General features: G+C 38.5%; 2 protein-coding genes across 2 annotated transcripts in view; one reads left to right on the top strand and one right to left on the bottom strand.

Moving 5' to 3' along the window:
- LOC139945863 (DNA repair endonuclease XPF-like) overlaps positions 1-10928 on the bottom strand; it is a 30428-nt gene extending 19500 nt beyond the window's left edge. Inside the window, exons 1-14 of the mRNA XM_071943361.1 lie at positions 10784-10928; positions 9459-9555; positions 8907-8989; positions 8423-8545; positions 7450-7620; positions 6400-6439; positions 5851-5964; positions 5574-5669; positions 4575-4630; positions 3790-3843; positions 3585-3654; positions 2737-2836; positions 564-644; positions 124-293 (exon numbers count right to left, since the gene is read on the bottom strand). Coding sequence (XP_071799462.1) covers positions 124-293; positions 564-644; positions 2737-2836; positions 3585-3654; positions 3790-3843; positions 4575-4630; positions 5574-5669; positions 5851-5964; positions 6400-6439; positions 7450-7620; positions 8423-8545; positions 8907-8989; positions 9459-9555; positions 10784-10893 — 1365 coding nt within the window. The 5' untranslated portion in view covers positions 10894-10928. The remainder of the gene's footprint in view (positions 1-123; positions 294-563; positions 645-2736; positions 2837-3584; positions 3655-3789; positions 3844-4574; positions 4631-5573; positions 5670-5850; positions 5965-6399; positions 6440-7449; positions 7621-8422; positions 8546-8906; positions 8990-9458; positions 9556-10783) is intronic.
- Positions 10929-11130: 202 nt separating this feature from the next.
- On the top strand, positions 11131-18514 carry LOC139946168 (NADH-cytochrome b5 reductase-like). Its single transcript, XM_071943789.1, has 7 exons — positions 11131-11202; positions 12595-13615; positions 14145-14299; positions 15105-15192; positions 15386-15490; positions 16195-16398; positions 16840-18514. The coding sequence occupies exons 2-7, from the start codon at positions 13397-13399 to the stop codon at positions 17038-17040; spliced, it is 972 nt and encodes a 323-aa protein (XP_071799890.1). The 5' UTR covers positions 11131-11202; positions 12595-13396; the 3' UTR covers positions 17041-18514.
- The last annotated feature ends 40 nt before the right edge of the window (positions 18515-18554 follow it).

Here is an 18554-nt window from a genome sequence, read left to right as displayed (position 1 = left end):
GTGTTACCGCAAACCTTTCTATATCGTATTTCCACCATGCAAAGTTTCAAATCCTACTGAACCAGGCTTTACTACGTTGGAAGATTTTGGATGTTTCAAGGGTAATGAGAAAGACTAAATTACCATTTGTACTGCCGCTTCACCGGTATTCTCTCCAGACTGGTTCCCAAGCGTCTTTGCGTAGAGTCTCTGTAGAAGGTTGCGGCCCCCATCTTGGAGGTATTCCTTCAGCTGAGCACAGGTGCGGTCATCACTGGCACAGATTAGTATTCTGTTCCCATGACAATCGGTTTCTGAGAATAGAAAAAAAAATTCAGAATTTTCTCAGAGCCAATTCAACTTTACATACTTTCAATATACTCTTGGTAACTTTTACAAGCGAGTCGACCAACATTAGGTCGGCTCAGTGGTTTCTTTTCTTGCCTTTCACCTCAGTGGACCCCAGTTCGAATCCCACCTCTATCGCTACTGTTCATTCTCTTATTGGTGCTAATTGTGCTGTTGAATATGTAATCAATAACATAATTGAAACTATTTCCTCAGTGGCTGTGAATGTTGCTTACGTGTTTTGGAGGTCTCTCGCTTAATTTCCTCCATGATTTCCGTTAGTACTTTCCATTTTGGGTTCTCTTCGAGACTCAGATCTGGCCAAAAGAAAATAAATTACTATCATTCATTATTATTATTATTTATTCGACCGAAACAGAATAAACCAAAGTTACAAAAGCACAAGAAAGAACATTTAAGGAAAAACAGTTAGAAAAAAGCTAGGAATAAGGAAACTAACTACAAAATAAGATACAAAAAACAATTTTTTTTAAAGTAAATTATTTTATTCTTATTTATGGTATATTCTGAAGCACGCTAATGTCCGACCTGTGTTGAAGAAGAATGGCTTGGACATCAACTCATTGCAAAACTATCGACCGGTATCAAATCTCCCTTTCCTCTCCAAGGTTATGGAGAGGGCTGCATTCTCCAGGCTCACAGAGCATCTGTCTGATAACAACATACTAGATAGTCACCAGTCTGCATATAGGAGCAATCACAGTGTTGAAACCCTTCTTGTGAGTTTGACAGACCATATACTACGGCAGATGGACAACGGTAACCTGACGGCTCTGGTTTTGCTTGATGTTTCCTCGGCTTTTGATACAGTCTGTCACACAACTTTGATCGAGCGCCTTCAAACCTTTGGAGTAACTTCTAATGCCATTCGGTGGTTCTCGTCTTACCTTAGTAATCGCTCTCAGTCTGTGTCCATTGATGGAGTCAAATCAGAGCCAACACCTCTGACACATGGAGTCCCTCAAGGCTCTGTGTGTGGACCGTTGCTGTTTTCTGTATATACACAACCCCTTGGAGAGCTCATCTGCAAGCACAACGTTCAGTACCACTTTTACGCTGATGACATCCAGCTTTTTATTTCCTTTCCTCCGTCAGATGTGAATCTTCTTTCTGTTCTCAGACGTTTAGAGGAATGCCTAGCTGAAATTAAAGTTTGGATGTCACGCAACAATCTTAAACTCAATGGGCTCAAGACGGAGTTCATGCTGTTAGGCTCGAAGGGGATGCTCAACAAGGTCACTGAGCCAGTCTTCACAACTGACGAAGCAAACCACAGTCCGAAACACAAATCTTGGAGTAGTCTTCGACTCTACTATGACGTTCAACAACAACATATCACATATCGCTAAATCTGTCAGGTACCAGCTTCGCAACCTCTCCCACATTCGAAAGTTCCTCTCTCGCAAAGCTACAGAGCAGGTTGTGCATTCTCTCATAACATCACGACTTGACTTCTGCAATGCCATTCTCAGCAATATGCCAGAGTATCAGATCAAGCGTCTCCAACGACTCCAAAATTCGGCCGCCCGACTTGTCACCCTTACTAAAAGATCAACACACATCACTCCAATCCTCAAAGCCCTGCACTGGCTCCCAGTTCAAAAGCGCATCCACTTCAAAATTCTCCTTCTTGTGTATCAGTCTCTCCAGGGCACGGCACCAACATACATCCAGAACCTGCTACATCTTCATGCTCCACCCAGGCACCTCAGATCATCGTCCACCAAACGTCTAAACATTCCACGAACACGCCATTCATGGGGAGCCAGCTCCTTCTCACACTCTGGCCCATCACTATGGAACGAACTCCCCCCTAAACTCCGACAACTCACTACATATTCCAGCTTCAAAACCCATTTGAAAACTTATTTGTGTGCTTAACTATATTCTTTGCTATCTGGCTTCGGCATCTCTCCTGCGCCAGGAGTGTCTTTTAGACAGACATGGCGCATTATAAATTGCCACTATTATTATATTCATTTGAATCAAAAACAACCAAAAGGTTGACAACATTCAAATTTACAAAGTTTCTTTAAAGTTAAGAAAATAGGAACTCAAAATAAGCAGGTGGAAGCATACATCAAATAAAAAAAATAAAAAAGCATTGTTAAGTAAATAGAAATTAACTGTTAAAGGGGTTAAGTCAGTTCGGCAATGAAACCACTTTATTGCAAAAAGTGAAATTATTTCAACTAACTAACCAATTAATATTTCTGAAAGAGTTTCTGGATCAGAGATCTGTCAAAATTTCTTGCATGTTTTGTATGCATCAAGAACAATGTTGTTTTAACAACTAAAATCATTCTTCAATGCTTTTATGCGATATTTATACCATCACTAGGAATGAATTATATGACTTCAAGAAAACCAAAAAATGCATTTACTGACCTTTGTCGCTGACATTAGAGCTTGACCCCTTGACATCTGACCCTTCGCCTTTCTTCCCTTTCGTCTTTTTGGAAACTCCATACACCCGATCCTTGGCATGCTAGAAACAAATTGATCAATTTCTATAACATTTTTTTTTAAATCAGTGTTACATTGGAGAAGAGGGCATTTGATAAAGAAAATTGAGCAGTTGATGAATAATAATATTAATACCGCGCTTTGGACACCCGAAGGGCGTCTCAAAGCGCTTCCAACATTGTTATCCATGGTCACTGGGCCATTAAAATCATTCCTTAAAGCCATTGGACCCTTTCGGTACAGGAAAAAAAAAAAAAGTTCACAGATTTACGAATAACTTACCGGGTTTACAGAAGATAGTGGTGAAATACTTCTCTTGAAATATTATTCCATGAAATGCTTTACTTTTCGAGAAAACAGTAAAACAATATCAATTCTCGTTAACGAGAATTACGGATTTATTTTAAACACATGTCATGACACGGCGAAACGCGCGGATACAAGGGTGGGTTTTCCCGTTATTTTCTCCCGACTCCGATGACCGATTAAGCCCAAATTTTCACAGGTTTGTTATTTGATATAGAAGTTGTGATACACGAAGTGTGGGCCTTGGACAATACTGTTTACTGAAAGGGTCCAATGGCTTTAACCCATTTCAGCTCCCTGGGGAGTCTATAGCCTGTGCAACATGCGCTACTATGCTAAATCAATCACAAGAACCATCTATGCCCTCGCAGATACCCATTTACCCCCTGTGGAGAGAAGCAATTGTATTGCTCAGAAAAAAAGTGTCACACAATTTAATTTATTTTAAATTACAAGTAACTTACCACAAACATCGCTTCAGCTGAATCCATGAACAGCCAGCCAGAATTATTTGTAACCATTTTTTCATTTGTTCTAAAGAGAGAGGGAGAGATAAAAAAAAATTAATCAACACAAATTCAAAACAGTTTATTTTTTTTTAACTGAAATAGACGACTCATTAGTTGGGGTTCGCAGTAAAAAAAATAATTTTGTTAAATGTTCACTCACCGTAAGGATTTTAGAAAATTGTAAAATGTGACACTGTCATACTGGGTCAGATAGCTGTAAGAGGAGAAAAAAAAATACGAACTTTATTTCTCATGCTTTGAGTTTGACTATGACACTCACTCACAGGCGTGTTTCCTGTCTGCAATTTTGGGAGTCAAAATCACGCCCAACGATTTTTACAAAATGATGAAAATGGTAGATGTGCATTGTTCAGAGGAGCATTTTGCGTTGTGTAATGAGTCTATAGAATACAATAGACCATGGGCCAATTTCATAGAGCTGCTTAAGCAAAAAGTTTGCTTAAGCACGAAAATAGCTCGCTTATTTTACACACGTTACTGGCCAAAATTTCATGCCACATACTTTGCTTGTGACTGGTATTTAACTGTTGTTTACTTAGCATAACAGTTTAGTGCAGTCTTGGCCGGTAATCTGATTTCGCTTCAGCAAAATTTTGTGCTTAAGCAGCTCTATGAAATTGAGCCCTGATCCTTGCATAACGCAAAATGCTACAAGGTATGCCGAGGTCACCACGCACATGTTGTTACGCTTAAAGAAGCGTCCATTGATCAGCCTCCTTTTGGCCGCAGAGATGTCACTTTTTGAAAGTGTGACATCATATGCAAGGGGGTCCATCGTGAAATACATGTTTGAATTCACCATTCAACAGTCTTTGTGTTTCTTGGTTTAACTGCAAGGCTTGTATTTCTAAACGCTATTACGGAAATATTTGTTGTTGTTGAACAACACTTTCATTCATAAAAGATAAAACAGTTGTGACTTACTACAGCAGCATTTGCAGCAGCTTCAGATCAGCCACAAGTTGCTTGGTGGTAGAGGTCTTGAAACAGAGTAAGAGAAAAACACTTTAAATTGAAATCCTCACATTTGAAAATATCGAGCAAAGAGTGTCTTGAAGCTACCGGTTAGGGAAAACAGAGACCATGACCTTCATGCTACTGTCTTTGCAATGTTCCCTGTATGATGCAGCAATAACAAATACTGTATATTTTTATACTCACAGGGGCCAGACTATTTATCCTTCTTGCCTCAGTTTCGTTACATTGGTTTGAATGGAAGAAAATGCAAGATGGCTGGTTCATGATATGGCTTTATTATTAATGTTTTAGGTTGAACAAGACAAATTGACTTGTGGGGGACTTGAGCCTACAATCTACCTACTCAGCTACATTAATCTAGCCCTATATGCAGACTGCCAACATACGGCTAGATATATGTAGCTGTTGGTAGAGTGCTGGCACCATCTGACCATAGAGTTATATAAGAACTAGAGGGCGCACTGGTGATGCTTCTTGCACAAACGCGACGGGACCGCAAGGAGACACGCGCGCCATTCTGCATGCGCGTTGAATATGAAGTACACGTTGGAATTTGTGCTTATTTAACGTTGACGCGATGCTGTTTTGTCAACTTACAAAATGGCCACACAAACACACGCTGTGCAATGCCTGTTTTGTCAACTTAGAAAATGGCCACCTGCGCGCATGCTGGGTCACATATATAGGCCAGTGCGCCCTCTGGTTCTTATAAATAACTCTATGGCTGGCACGTAAATCCGGAGGTTGCAGGATCAAGTCCTTCGCTTGTAAATTTTGTCTTGTTCAACCCAAATTTATTTTAAAACTTACCCTGTCAGTTTCCTTATTTGGTTTATTACTTGATATACAAATAATTCCACCAACTTTTTAGACATCTTTACAAAACTGAAAAAAGGTGTAGTTATTTGAATGAAAACATTTATATTGGAGATGGGTATTTCTTACCAGCTGATGCCAGAGTGGTTGTAGTTGTCGTCGGATGGCTTGCTCCAGGGACTTACGACCAATGGCTGACTCCACTGTCACCTCAGTGCTGTCTAACTACAATGAGAAAAATCATTTACTTATCACCCCAAAAATCAAGTCTTAACGATAATAATAATAATATATTGACTAAGTGTAGTCGACTAAACGTGGGCACACAAACTTGCTCTATGAGAACTCAAAACCCCTGCACTAAAACAAGATAGAAGAATTTCATAGAGAGAAGAAATTTTCTTACCGATGGGTTACATCTTTGGATTTCTTTTATGCAAGCGGCAATGATGTCCAGTATGGCCGTCTGGATAGCGAGCATTGAGGGACTTAACTTCAGTTGAATCTCAACAACATCTGGCTAATGTGGACAGAACAAATAAAACCATCAAAAAACAGTTTAAGCAGGATTTGAATCTTTGCACGGTGGAAATATGGTATAGGAAGGTTTGCAGTAAAACCATTATCTGTAATTGAGTTGGGTTGGTTCTGAAAAGAACGTAGGTTTCAACTCGATGTTTCGATCGGTATGCTCTGCTCAGTTTGGTAGTATTTTTTTCCAAAAAAGTGCAGACTGTTTTGACAGCTTCAATTTACTAAACATGATCTTTGTAACTGTAGTTTTTCTTTCAGTAATGCCATGACTGAATAAGTGGCTACAGCTACGGCTATGGCTAGATTTCTGCATCATCATGCGTTGAAGCATAGGATGTCTTTAACAACACACTTAGCAACAGTCGTAGCCATATAGCCGAATCCATCACTTTGGATAAGACCTCATTGGAAATAAACATACCTTGTGCTTGTCCATGGAATCTGTGACAGAAGCATGAAATCTACATGAAAAACAATACCAGAAGTTATAAAAAAATATACATGCAAATACATAAATATACAATTTGCTGCCATCTGAGTTGAGTTATATATAGCAATCCAGTTAGATACAAAATAGGGCTATTATGATATCAAATATCATAGCCTTCGAGAAAGACTTTGCTAGGGTCGAAACGTCAGGCCATTAACTATTTTTTGCATGATATCAAATATAAAAACATTATTTTATCAACACAAGATAAAAGTATATCAATCTTTAAGCATGTCATTTAACAATTCATTAAGATATGAAATAGGGCTGTTATGAAATTGTTTTGATGAACCTTTTAAATGTTTGTACATTACCCGGTTGGTTCTCAAAGACACTGGACACTATTGGTTATCGTCAAAGACAAGTCTTCTCACTTGGTGTATCTCAAAATATGCATAAAATAACAAACATGTGAAAATTTGAGCTCAATCGGTCGTCGAAGTTGCGAAATAATAATGAAAGAAAAAAACACCCTTGTCACACGAAGTTGTGGGCTTTCAGATGCTTGATGCCGAGACCTCTCATCAAAGTTGCGAGATAATAATGAAATAAAAAACACCCTTGTCACACGAAAGTGTGGGCTTTCAGATGCTTGATGCCGAGACCTCAAATTCTAAACTTGAGGTCTCAAAATCAACATCATGGAAAATTACTTCTTTCTCAAAAACTACGTCACTTCAGAGGGAGCTGTTTCTCACAGTGTTTTATACTATCAACCTCTCCCCATTACTCATTACCAAGTAAGGTTTTATGCTAATAATTATTTTGAGTAATTACCAATAGTGTCCACTGCCTTTAACTCAATACCATGGACCTTTTTTGGCTTGTCAGCAAATAGACCACTTGATTTACTGCCTGATGATGAAAGGTGCAGGAGTGAAAGGCTATCATTGGCTGAGAGTAGTGCGTAGCACAGACCCTTATCCATTGTCAGTCAATAACGCCATGTGCAATCCTTATATAGGTACTTGATAAATTTACCTTGGCCACAAGAACAGTTTCCGGACGAAGAGATTCCTTAGGACCCTCTCTAGTTGACATAACCCAGATGCAAAGGCTTGTGGTTGATCAGACAGGGCTTTGATGAATCCAGTCTTGTTCTTCTGACGATACAAACGGAGAATAAACGCTTCCTGGCACGACTCTATGATCCTGAAACAGAGTAATAGTCCAAGTCACAGATGGCTTGAAAATATTTGTATTTTAAATAGTCTTTTGCTCATAGATAAAGACCACTTTCTTAGAAAATTGTCTTCCAATTTATAACAATATTTTCTGACGATACAAATGGAGAATAAACACTTCCTGGCACAACTCTATGATCCTGAAACAAAATATATGTATCAAATCCCGGTCAAAAAAATGGCTAAAAAATATCTGTATTTTAAATATTTTTTTTGTTCATAGATAAGGACCACTTTCTAAGAAAATTGTCTTCCAATTTATTACAACGCCGTTTTCTAAAAGCAAACATTTCAAGACACTTATAAGCCAATTTCCCTAATTTTTTTCTAAGGATTAATAATCAGCAAATATTCATGATCATGTTTTGCACCAAAAAAAACCCCCAAAACCCATCAAGATATACTTTTAGTTTCAATCTGAAAGCTCACTGATCATAAAGTTAGTGACAATAGCCTAAGAAAAATGTGCATAGACCTTATGCATTGACGTCATCCAGTGGCCATCCTAGTGGAAAAACGGTGACGAAACAATCGAAACGCACAGATTTGTACGCGCGGCGCACAGGATTGGCCAATGAACAACCTCCTTTTGACCTCTAGGTGAGGGCGCCCTACTGAAATGACGTCATGTGCATAAGGTCTATTAGGACCAGAATGCACTCAAAAGCTGTAATGCAAGATTGCATCAATATGACAGACTAATCATTTTGCAAAATCTCTCATGATTTTTTAAATCTCTGTATTTTAACATTAGCTTATGAATAACTTACTTGTGTGCCTTGAACACTAGAACCCCAGAGACCAGATCGATGGGCAACCGATCTGTCAACATGTCAACAACAAGGATCCTGGAGGTAACAAACAGCACTCCGCCCTGAAGGTAAATGTCTTTCCTGATTTGAAGAATAGGACGAAGAAGCAGAGTCAGTGTTTGTTAAGGCAAATGTAAACTTCTAATCTCTCATGAATCTTTTGAATTTTAGATTGAATTTCTTAAGACAAACAAAAGCACTCAGAAATTTACTTTACAGAAAAACACACAATACGCCTCTCTTAATATTTATGCACGAGTACATCACAATTCTAACCCGAAACGAGGCTATAGGCACAGCCACTGCAATTGGTGGCGGACAGGCGCCTATAGCCTCATTTTGGGTAAGAATTATGATGTCATACATGAATATTAAGAGAGGCGTATACAAGAGAACTTGTGATACGATAATTCAAATGACTACAACTTATTTCTTTGTTTACCTTTCATGAGTACTGTACTCATTGTTAATGATCTTGGGCATCGGTGACACACCTCTCTTTTCTAGCTCTTCAATGTAGTATTCCTGTTTGGGTCAAAGGTTACAGTTCAACTTCAGACAAAGTGTAAATAAGTACTACCCCAGTTTTGATTAATACACTTACTAAATATTTTTAAGAACATCTTTCATACATTTTTCTTAACTTTTAGCTTATCAGGGCCAAGAAGAAGTGCCAAATTTCATAAAGCCTTTAAATATAAAGCTGACATTTTCTGGTGATAAAGTTTCTCTTTCATAACACTGCTAACTGTGAAGCAAAGCAAAGGACATGTTGCTTGCTGGACATTTTGTAATATGGTGTTAAAAGTGTCTTGCTTAAAAGGACACAATTGTCACGACGTGGATTTGAAACCACACTCTGCTTAACAAAACACCAGAGAGCTTGATTCCGGTTATATCTAATCACAACACAATGTTTTCATTTTTAAAAGCAAAGAAGTAATTACTAAGAATATTGCAAAAAATGCACAATGAAGCATTTTTTTGTTCTAACCTCTTCCGATGCAGTTGCGTTCAATACAAGAACCAGGTTGCCAGGATCACAGTACAGATTTAGAAGCTGTAAGGCGATTCGATCAATACCTAAACCTCTGTACAACAACAAAATAAAGCAAAAAATTCTTCAAATAAAACATTCGACAGGACAAAAAACTTGAATGTTATTGATAAATTGTGATGGAAAAACATCACTTTTGTTATTAAATGTAAAATCTTTCACAAAATGTTTTTAATGATTTTGGGGGGGTTAACGAAGAATAGACCGATCCATTATGCTCCGCCCACAACGCAAGTGTGTGCAAGAACACGTGAGCCTCTCCAATACCTTTCTGCACAACTATGCCGCACGGCCAAGCATACGCGCTCGCATGTCGGACTTGATTTGTCGGACCTTCGTTGCGTTGCAATTGGTCAGTATGCAATGGGGCGGAGCTTAATGAATCAGTCTATACAGTGGGATTCGAACCAATGGCCTCCAGATTAACGTACCAAGTTTGTTGCCTTTGCCACTTTTTTGAGATACAAAATCTCTAATTTTTAGATTAAAAACAAAACAAAAATTCAAATACCTTGACCACAAATTTTTATCTTGTGTTTCAAAAGTAGAGCCTCTTGCTTTTATTTAACTACCTTCCAACCATATGTCTGCAGCAAATGTCCCTCTATTCTTTTTTAACTTCAATTTGATGTGACGGGTCCTACCGACCCAAGATTTCTACTATTAACAAGATACCTCATGGTCAGTGCATGGAGGAAGAAAATTAATGACACTGTGCTCTCAATTTGCTGTATTTTCATGTTGTTTGGCCATGTGATTGTGAATGTGACATGATAAGTTGTGAGGGCATAATTATTATGACGTGAACCAAATCGACATGATGCAAAACAATTGGAACCAGGTTTTTTTTCCCATCGTTTTGTGGGAAAAGTTTCTGTATGCCGGGTATGGCGCCCCCACTTTATCATTTGATATGAACTACTACTACTAGGCCTGATAATAATATCTGGTTTACCGTAACCATGTTTACCTCAAAAAATAAGATCGCTTTTTGTTAAAATGAGTGAAAAAGTGGTGGCGCCATACGGAAAAATATCCCTTTTGTGTTTTACCACTTTAAAAAGTAGGCATACAGAAATAAAACAATTTAACTGTAACTATTGTCATTGTCATTGATGATAAGAAAGTTTGTTGTTGAGAAGCCCTCTTGTGATCAAAAGTATGACAAAATGACTCATCAGTCAAACTACACTAAAGTAAAGTTCGTGAACATTTTTTTGACAAACTAAAAATAAACAAACCTGAACGGGAAAATACTTTACCTTGCCAAAAGCAATAACCCATCTTCACCAAAAACTTCCAGAAACATCTGGTTCTCATATTCAGTAAGATGTTGACCCATTGCAGACTCGGAAGAAGACATTTCTGCCATTTTTCTGCAGCAGCAGGGGACGAACCGTCAACAAAATCGAGCAGACGATCTAAATCATATCAAAAGAACATGTGTACGGTACGCGCACGCGCGCTCCTAGCGGCTGAGAAAAAGTAGAGTCGTCACCAGTCAATTGAGTTTTATTTGCAAAAACTCGCCTGTCTCACACACAGACTGAGTGATCGGGACAAACTCTATTGCTAGATTGACTAGGAGCCTGTTTATATCCTTACACACTGCGTTTTGTCAAAATGTCAACAACGATTCTGTCTACGGAAATGGACAAAACATTTTCTTAAATAATGGAAGGTAAGATAGAGAACTTAGAAGTGTATTTCTTTTTTTATAAAAGACTGTTTTATAAGATGTAGTTGTCAAGTTTGATTTATTTTAAACCACAGTAGAAGTAAACTTGATTGATTGTCTTGGACTTGGATGATTGAAACAACTTGCGTTGCGGGTAGGACTCACAAAAAATATAGGGTGTTGGTAAAAGTCGGAGGTCGGAGGTAGCCGGAGGTTGCGTTAATTGCGTGATATTTAATTTAAAAAGATTACTTACACACTCAGATTGAAGTTTGGAAGACTCTTATGCAGTTTACGGGGATTAAAATTCAAGACAAGTCGACCTTTGGTGAAAATAGGGTTTATTTATATAAAGACATGTGTTGTGTACATCACACATGAACGTAGTCCCTACATGCCATAGACTGCAGTGCTAGTAGGGAGTAGGGGTGGCAGCAGTGTTGTATTAGGGATGATCTGATGTTTATACTTGAAGTCGAGGGGAGTCGAGGTAACCACCAGAGATTCGCTCTTGAGCCAGGTGGTGGCTGACACTTACTTCTAGAAACTATAAGGCTCCCCTGTGAGCCTTATAAGGGGTCTAGTATTTTGGGCCTCTTTAACGCTATACGTTTTTCAAATCAGCGTTGATAGGTAAAAGTTTTACGACAGTTAGCCAGCAATAACTGAAGTTTCTTTTGTACTACACTGCCAAAACTTTCCCCACATACTCAATATACATTCATAACTATTGACTTAAAACAATGGACCGTTCCGGCTTTCCACTAAGCTCCGCCTACCGCGCACGTGAGCAAGACACGTGTACGAATACTCCCAATGACATTCTGCACGATTCTGCCGCGCGTGCCAAATGTACGCGCACGCATGACCGAGTTCGTCCGACCACAATCATTGCTGTGATTGGTCAAATGGGTGAACGCGCACAGTTTGATTGATAGGCCGGATCGGTCCATTGATTTAAACAAGTGACTCTTGACTCGAGACTCGAGACTCGACCCACTCAACCTTGCTCTATACTATGACCCGAGTGACTCAGAAGTTTGACTCAACACAGGTGACTTGACTTCAGCTATGCGTAATCACGACAGAAATTTTGTCCTACATATATACATTTATGTGTGTATATAGCATTAAATGTAGAACTTTAGAAAGATGCATTCTCCATAATCAATGCTGTCATAGTTTATCCTACACCTAAAACTATGAGGTACATTCCGCAATCGTCTCAACACGAACTAGCGGAACGAACCTACAGGAGTAGGTTAAACCTAGGTTTATCCATCATTCAAAACCACAATGAGTAATTGATATTGAATGTACAGACATTATCTACAATAATTTGATTCAGTAATTGCTTATTTGCCTTCACACCCCTCTGCCTACCCCTCCCTGTAGATTCCAGGAAAAGAAAGCGAGAAGATGGAAGTGAGCCGGAGAAGCGAGTCGTGAAGGAACCAGAGATGTCATGGTGGACCTGTTTAATGCTAGGTGTGGCCCACGACAAAAGCCGCCCAAAGGCTGTCCCCGTGAGGAGACATGATCCCGCTTCCAGTAAAGCTGTGCCACCTTCCTGATCATCAAAAAATAATACCGCACAAGACATGACTTTTTACATGGAATAAATGCCACGGCATCAACATTTCCTCTTTTAAATTAACCGGAGGAAAGCCAAATCTGCTTCTTTTTAAGGCACTACTGGACACTTTTGATTAGTTACTCCCAAAAAATTGTTAGCATAAAATCTTACTCTGTAATGAGCAATGGAGAGCTGTTGATAGTATATAACATTGTGAGAAACGACTCCTTCTGAAGTAACATATTTTTTGAGAAAGAGGTAATTTTTTTACTGAAATAATGAAAGACTTCCGGCCTGAAGCCTTTTTAGTGCTCTTTTTCTTTCATTGGTTTGTTGCAACTACAATGACCAATTAAGTCCACATTTTCACAGAATTGTTATGTTGTCACAGATTTGTTATTTTGTTGGGATACACCAAGTGAGAATACTTGTCTTTGATAATCACCGTAGGTGTCCAGTGTCTTTAAATTCCTATTTAATGATGCTAATTGCAGACAAGATGCTCTGCTAGTACAGACAAAATAGGCCCCTATAATCGATAATGGAATGCCCAGAACTCTGAATGTTATAGCTGTTATAGAAAACTTTCCTAGGGAAGACAGAAGATGTTGAACTGAAAATATGTCGTCCGACTCTGAGTTAGCCATTGAGTGTGAGACATGTAACGCAAAGAAGCCTACTGAGCCTCTTGCTAGTGACTGCTGTGGTACCGGGTGCAACCCCTGCGTGTTTGACTTGTATGAGAAGGAACTTGGGTCGTGGAGGGAGGCGTGTGAAAGGTGCCATGATGGGGTGGGGTTAGGGACGTTGGAGCATCATGAACCAGCAAGGAACATACAGGTTGGTACACCGACTCAGAAATGACAGCCATGCTTGCTTTTTTTTTCATCAAGTATAATCGCTTTAAAGGTACATATTATACATAGTCTAAAATAATTTTTGTCTCCCAGAAACAAACATTATTTTCATGACATTGTTTTACTCATTACTCAAAAACTCGGCACCTCCGCAAGTAAAATTTTAAGGGAAGCTTTCTACCATCAATTCATAAATCTGACGACATTTTGTTTTGTGTCGTACAAAAAGTGCCCAAACCCTTTTAGAAATTAAAGAAGGCTTTCCTGGTGCATGGTTTCAGCCAGGATTAGGTGAAGGGGTGTCAAAAGTTGCTGGGGGAAAAAAAAAATTGGGTGTCCAAATTGTACAAAGAGTTCGCTGGGTCTCTGTGCATTGAAGTATAGGGCATCATTAACAACACCCTTAGCAACAGTTGTAGCTGTTAAATAAGTCTCTTGACCCCCCCCCCTCTTTTGTAAACAAAACTAGTAAATATTTTAAATAGTATTTATTATCAGTTTTTTTATTTCAGAACTTGAGTGTTGATGATGCACTGAGTCCCAATGAATACAGGTCATTGAAGCTGGGAAACATCACAAGAGTGTCCCGTGATTCTGCTGTGTACTCCTTCAAGCTCCATGGCAACACCAGACTAAATCTTGGCGTTGGACAGCATATTATACTCCGGTACGAATGAGTATTGAGTTTCTGAACTGGGCCCGATTTCATAGAGCTGCTTTTAGAGACCCTGGACACTATTGGTAATTGTCAAAGACCAGTCGTCTCACTTTTTGTATCTCAACATATGCATAAAATAACAAACCTGTGAAAATTTTAGCTCAATTGGTCTTTGGAGTTGCAAGGTAAATATAAAAGAAGAAAACACCCTTGTCACACGAAGTTGTGTGCTTTTAGATGCTTGATTTCGGGACCTCATATTCGCGGAAAATTACTTCTTTCTCGAAAACTATGTCACTTCAGAGAGAGCCGTTTCTCACAATGTTTTATACTATAAAACTCCCCGCTACTCGTTACTAAGTGAGGTTTTATGCTGATAATTAATTTGAGTAATTACCAAAAGTGTCCACTGCCTTTAAAGCAGAAAAACTAGCTAACCCACAACAAAAGTATGTTTAACAAAAAAATGATACCAGCTAAAAACAATTTCACGCACAGGTATCTGTGACTGGTATCTTGCTTATATAGTGCTGCTTAGCATATTCTTAAAGCACTTTTTTCTGCTTTAGCAGCTTTATGAGGTTGGGCCCTGATATAAAAATCAATTGTTTTTAATATTTTCATCCAGAAGTTATTTGTGGCAGACTACATACTTGGGACCCGTTTCTATTTTGCATTTGCATGTTTAATTGGGTCTGTTCAATACATGATGGAGCAGAATGAAATGGGTCTACAGTTTTTCTCATGAGTATTGCTTAAAACAAAAGCAGAATTGATGTGGTGACGTTTTGGCTGCTTTTATTTGTTTTTGCAGGGGTTCTGTGAATAGCAAGATGATCACCAGGCAGTACACGCCTATCGGTCCTTCCAGGTCAAGAGGTCATTTTGATGTCCTCATTAAGGTAAACAAAAACAATGTTGGAGAAATTTGAAGCTCAGTAACTGGCACATTTATTAGCCTCGCCCCTTCATGCAACATAATAACCAGTTGATAATAATAACCAGTTTATTTATATAGCGCTTTTCACACCCGAAGACCGGGCATCTGAAAGCTTTATAATAATGAGCCCTGTTGTTTACATTTTTTACTTGTAGATTTATGAAAATGGTGCCATGTCACAATATATCAAGCAATGGACTAAAGGAGATGAAGTTTCTTGGCGAGGACCATTTGGTAGTTTCTCGTACCAACCCAACCAGGTAAGAAATCTTTCTTAACACCTTCACTGGTGAGAGTTTAAAAAAAAATAAGTGTTGCAGCAAGGACCCAATTGCATTGAGCTGCTTTTGTGCTCGCTGTGTAATTTCCATTTTATAGTGCTAATAACCGTGAGCACAGAAAAAGGCATGTTAACCTGCCAGTACTTAGGGAACACGTTGCCTTGGATTGGTCAAGTTGATCTTGGAAAGGCGTTTGTAAATATTTGTTATGAAGTGTATATGGTTAGAAAGAGGTTTTAAAAGTAGAATACAATGATCCACACAAGTATCACTCGAAATTGCGTGGTTTTCCTTTTACTTTACAAACTTACACGGTTAGCCATTTATGGCAGCAAATGGCAGACGTGTTAGTCGACGAGGTAAAATGAAAACCATGCAATTTCGAGTGATAATTGTGTGGATCATTATATTCTACTTTTAAAATATCTATCTAACCATTTGCATTTCATAACAAACGGTTTCAAACACTTTTCGAAGGCCAACTCGACCGATCCAAGGCAACGTGTTCATTTAAGCCCGGTTTCATACTCCCTGGAAAGCGAGTGAGATACATATTTTGAAATCACAGGGCTGTTTCCTGCAAAAGAGATTTATTTGTGGTTGTACCAGCAATTTTACTGGTTATAGTTACTTTTTTTTACCCACTTATCATAACTCTTGTTTCCGTTTTTCTTCTGCTATAGAATCGACGTATCGTCATGCTAGCAGCGGGTACCGGTATCGCCCCAATGCTTCAAGTCATCCGACACATTGTTACCAATGATGATGACGAGACATTCGTGCGTCTGCTGTTTGCTAATCGGATGTATGAAGATATTTTACTTCGGGAAACTTTGAATGAGCTGACGGCATATTGGAACTTCACAGTTTTATACGCTTTGAGTCGAGTGAGTAAAACTGAACGAAAATACAACCTCAAGGGATACTGACTGGATTAATTTTAAATAATTTGGGGGTTAAACAAAGGAAAGAATTTTGACTAGTCCTTGGTATTTGAACTAGCATTTGGCCGGTGGACAACTGTTAAAGGAGAATGCTGGTGACATTACAATAACAGAATTTAAGGTATAATTGCTCTAATGGAACCCATGGTAACTCGTCTGGTAATTTGACACAAGGTTAGTAAAAAGAAATCGTCGCAGTGGATTGTGGAAAGAGCAGGGAAGGGTACTGATTCGGGACCTTCATAGGAGACTGCTCATGGGGGCAGGCGAAGCTGGGCCCCCCATGAGCCTGCACGACAGAGGCGCACTGTTTTCCTAGAAGTTGAAAATTTGCACTTTATGTATTCAAAATAAAAAATGCCGTTTCTGTTTTTGTTTCTTTAGGACCACACTGGACAGCATCCCCAAAGCTATGGAGAGAATTTTCACTATGGTCGGATCGATCAAGACATGCTAGCTGAGGAGTTGAAGACTACCCCAGAGCAAGACACCTTGTTTCTCATCTGTGGTACAAAATCCTTTGATAAAGACATGATTAAATTCCTAAATAAGCTGGATTTTAAAGGAAAATATTTTAAGTTTTAATAGTTTATATTTATTTGGCTTACTTTTTTTTGCAGTAAAGTAGTATATTTTGTTACCGATAAGATTTGAAGCTTTACCAGATGTTCTTAAAGGCAGTGGTTACTATTGGGAATTACTCAAAATAATTATTAGCATAAAACTTTACTTGGTAATAGTATAAAACTCTGAAGTGACGTAGTTTTCGAGAAAGAAGTAATTTTCCACGAATTTGATTTCAAGACCTCAAGTTTGGAATTTGAGGTCTCGAAATCATGCATCTGAAAGCACACAACCTCGTGTGACCAGGGTGTTTTTTCTTTCATCAGTATCTCACAACTTCGATGGCCGATTGAGCTCAATTTTTCAGAGGTTCGTTATTTTATGCATATGTTGAGATACGCCAAGTGAGAAGACTTGTCTTTGACAATTACCAAAAGTGTCCAGTGTTCTTAACGTGAATTGAGCCCATTGGGCACTTGAACTTGCTCTTAATTGTACAGCAGGCATGGGCGAGAGTCGAGCTCAGCATACTCTTTGTCCTGAATCCTATTGACTCTTCTTGCCAGATGTCACACTCGGCGACTGTGCCACACACACCATTTTGGTGGTCAATAGGTTTACGTGTTATTGCCGCGTCACCTAGAATGCGCACACTTCACTGAAAAATGCACGGTGACTTTGCCCACCAAAATGGCGCATCCAAGATTATTCTAATGGTGACATTAGGTGAATTGGGTAAATAGGCAAAATCAACTATAGTTGGCATGGACCTAGATACGAGTGTAGAGTTATTTTATACTCACGAGCAAGGGCACCAAGGCGTGTTTTTTTCATGTTAAAGGGCACCTCTATTTAGGAAATGTACAATGTTTATGCTGTTAAACTGAAGACGTTTACTGTTAGCATCTTGCATCAAGAATCCCCTTTTAATAATGATAGATGGGAGTGGCTATTTACATAATGGCATTGCATTGTACATACTGTTCAACTGCATCTATAAATTAAATACACAAACAATATTTATTGAAACAATATACAAAGTGTTTAATACAATATAAAAAATTAAATACAATTTATATGCAGAGTAAAATTTAAAATGGTCTAAAACAGTCTTCATGATTTTTTGTTGTGTATATGAAAATCATAAATTAATGGATAACAACCTAAAATTAAATTAAGGCCTGTACTTAATTAAAAAAATCCTGTTGATTATGGACCAATAAGCCATTTGGGATATAGATAAAAATCATGGAAAATGTCATGATTGATCGCAAATGGCTGCTTGACGAACAGAGACGACAAACACTCAATAAAATGTATGGCGTAAGGAAACTAGTCTTAAAAGATTTTAAATTTGCATTGAGGATAAATAATATTTGGTTTTACCCCTACACTGATGTGTGTAAAGCACTATATACTAGGACTACTGTATACCATAAGAAATTTAAAGGATTTGGGTACTTTTTCAAAATGTCCATAGATTAACATTAAACTTACAGGGTTTGAAGATAATGATAGTGGAAAGCCTCCCTTCA

Source organism: Asterias amurensis, chromosome 13, assembly GCF_032118995.1.
Source record: "Asterias amurensis chromosome 13, ASM3211899v1".
NCBI lineage: Eukaryota > Metazoa > Echinodermata > Asteroidea > Forcipulatida > Asteriidae > Asterias > Asterias amurensis.
This window is presented reverse-complemented; position numbering and strand designations above follow the sequence as displayed.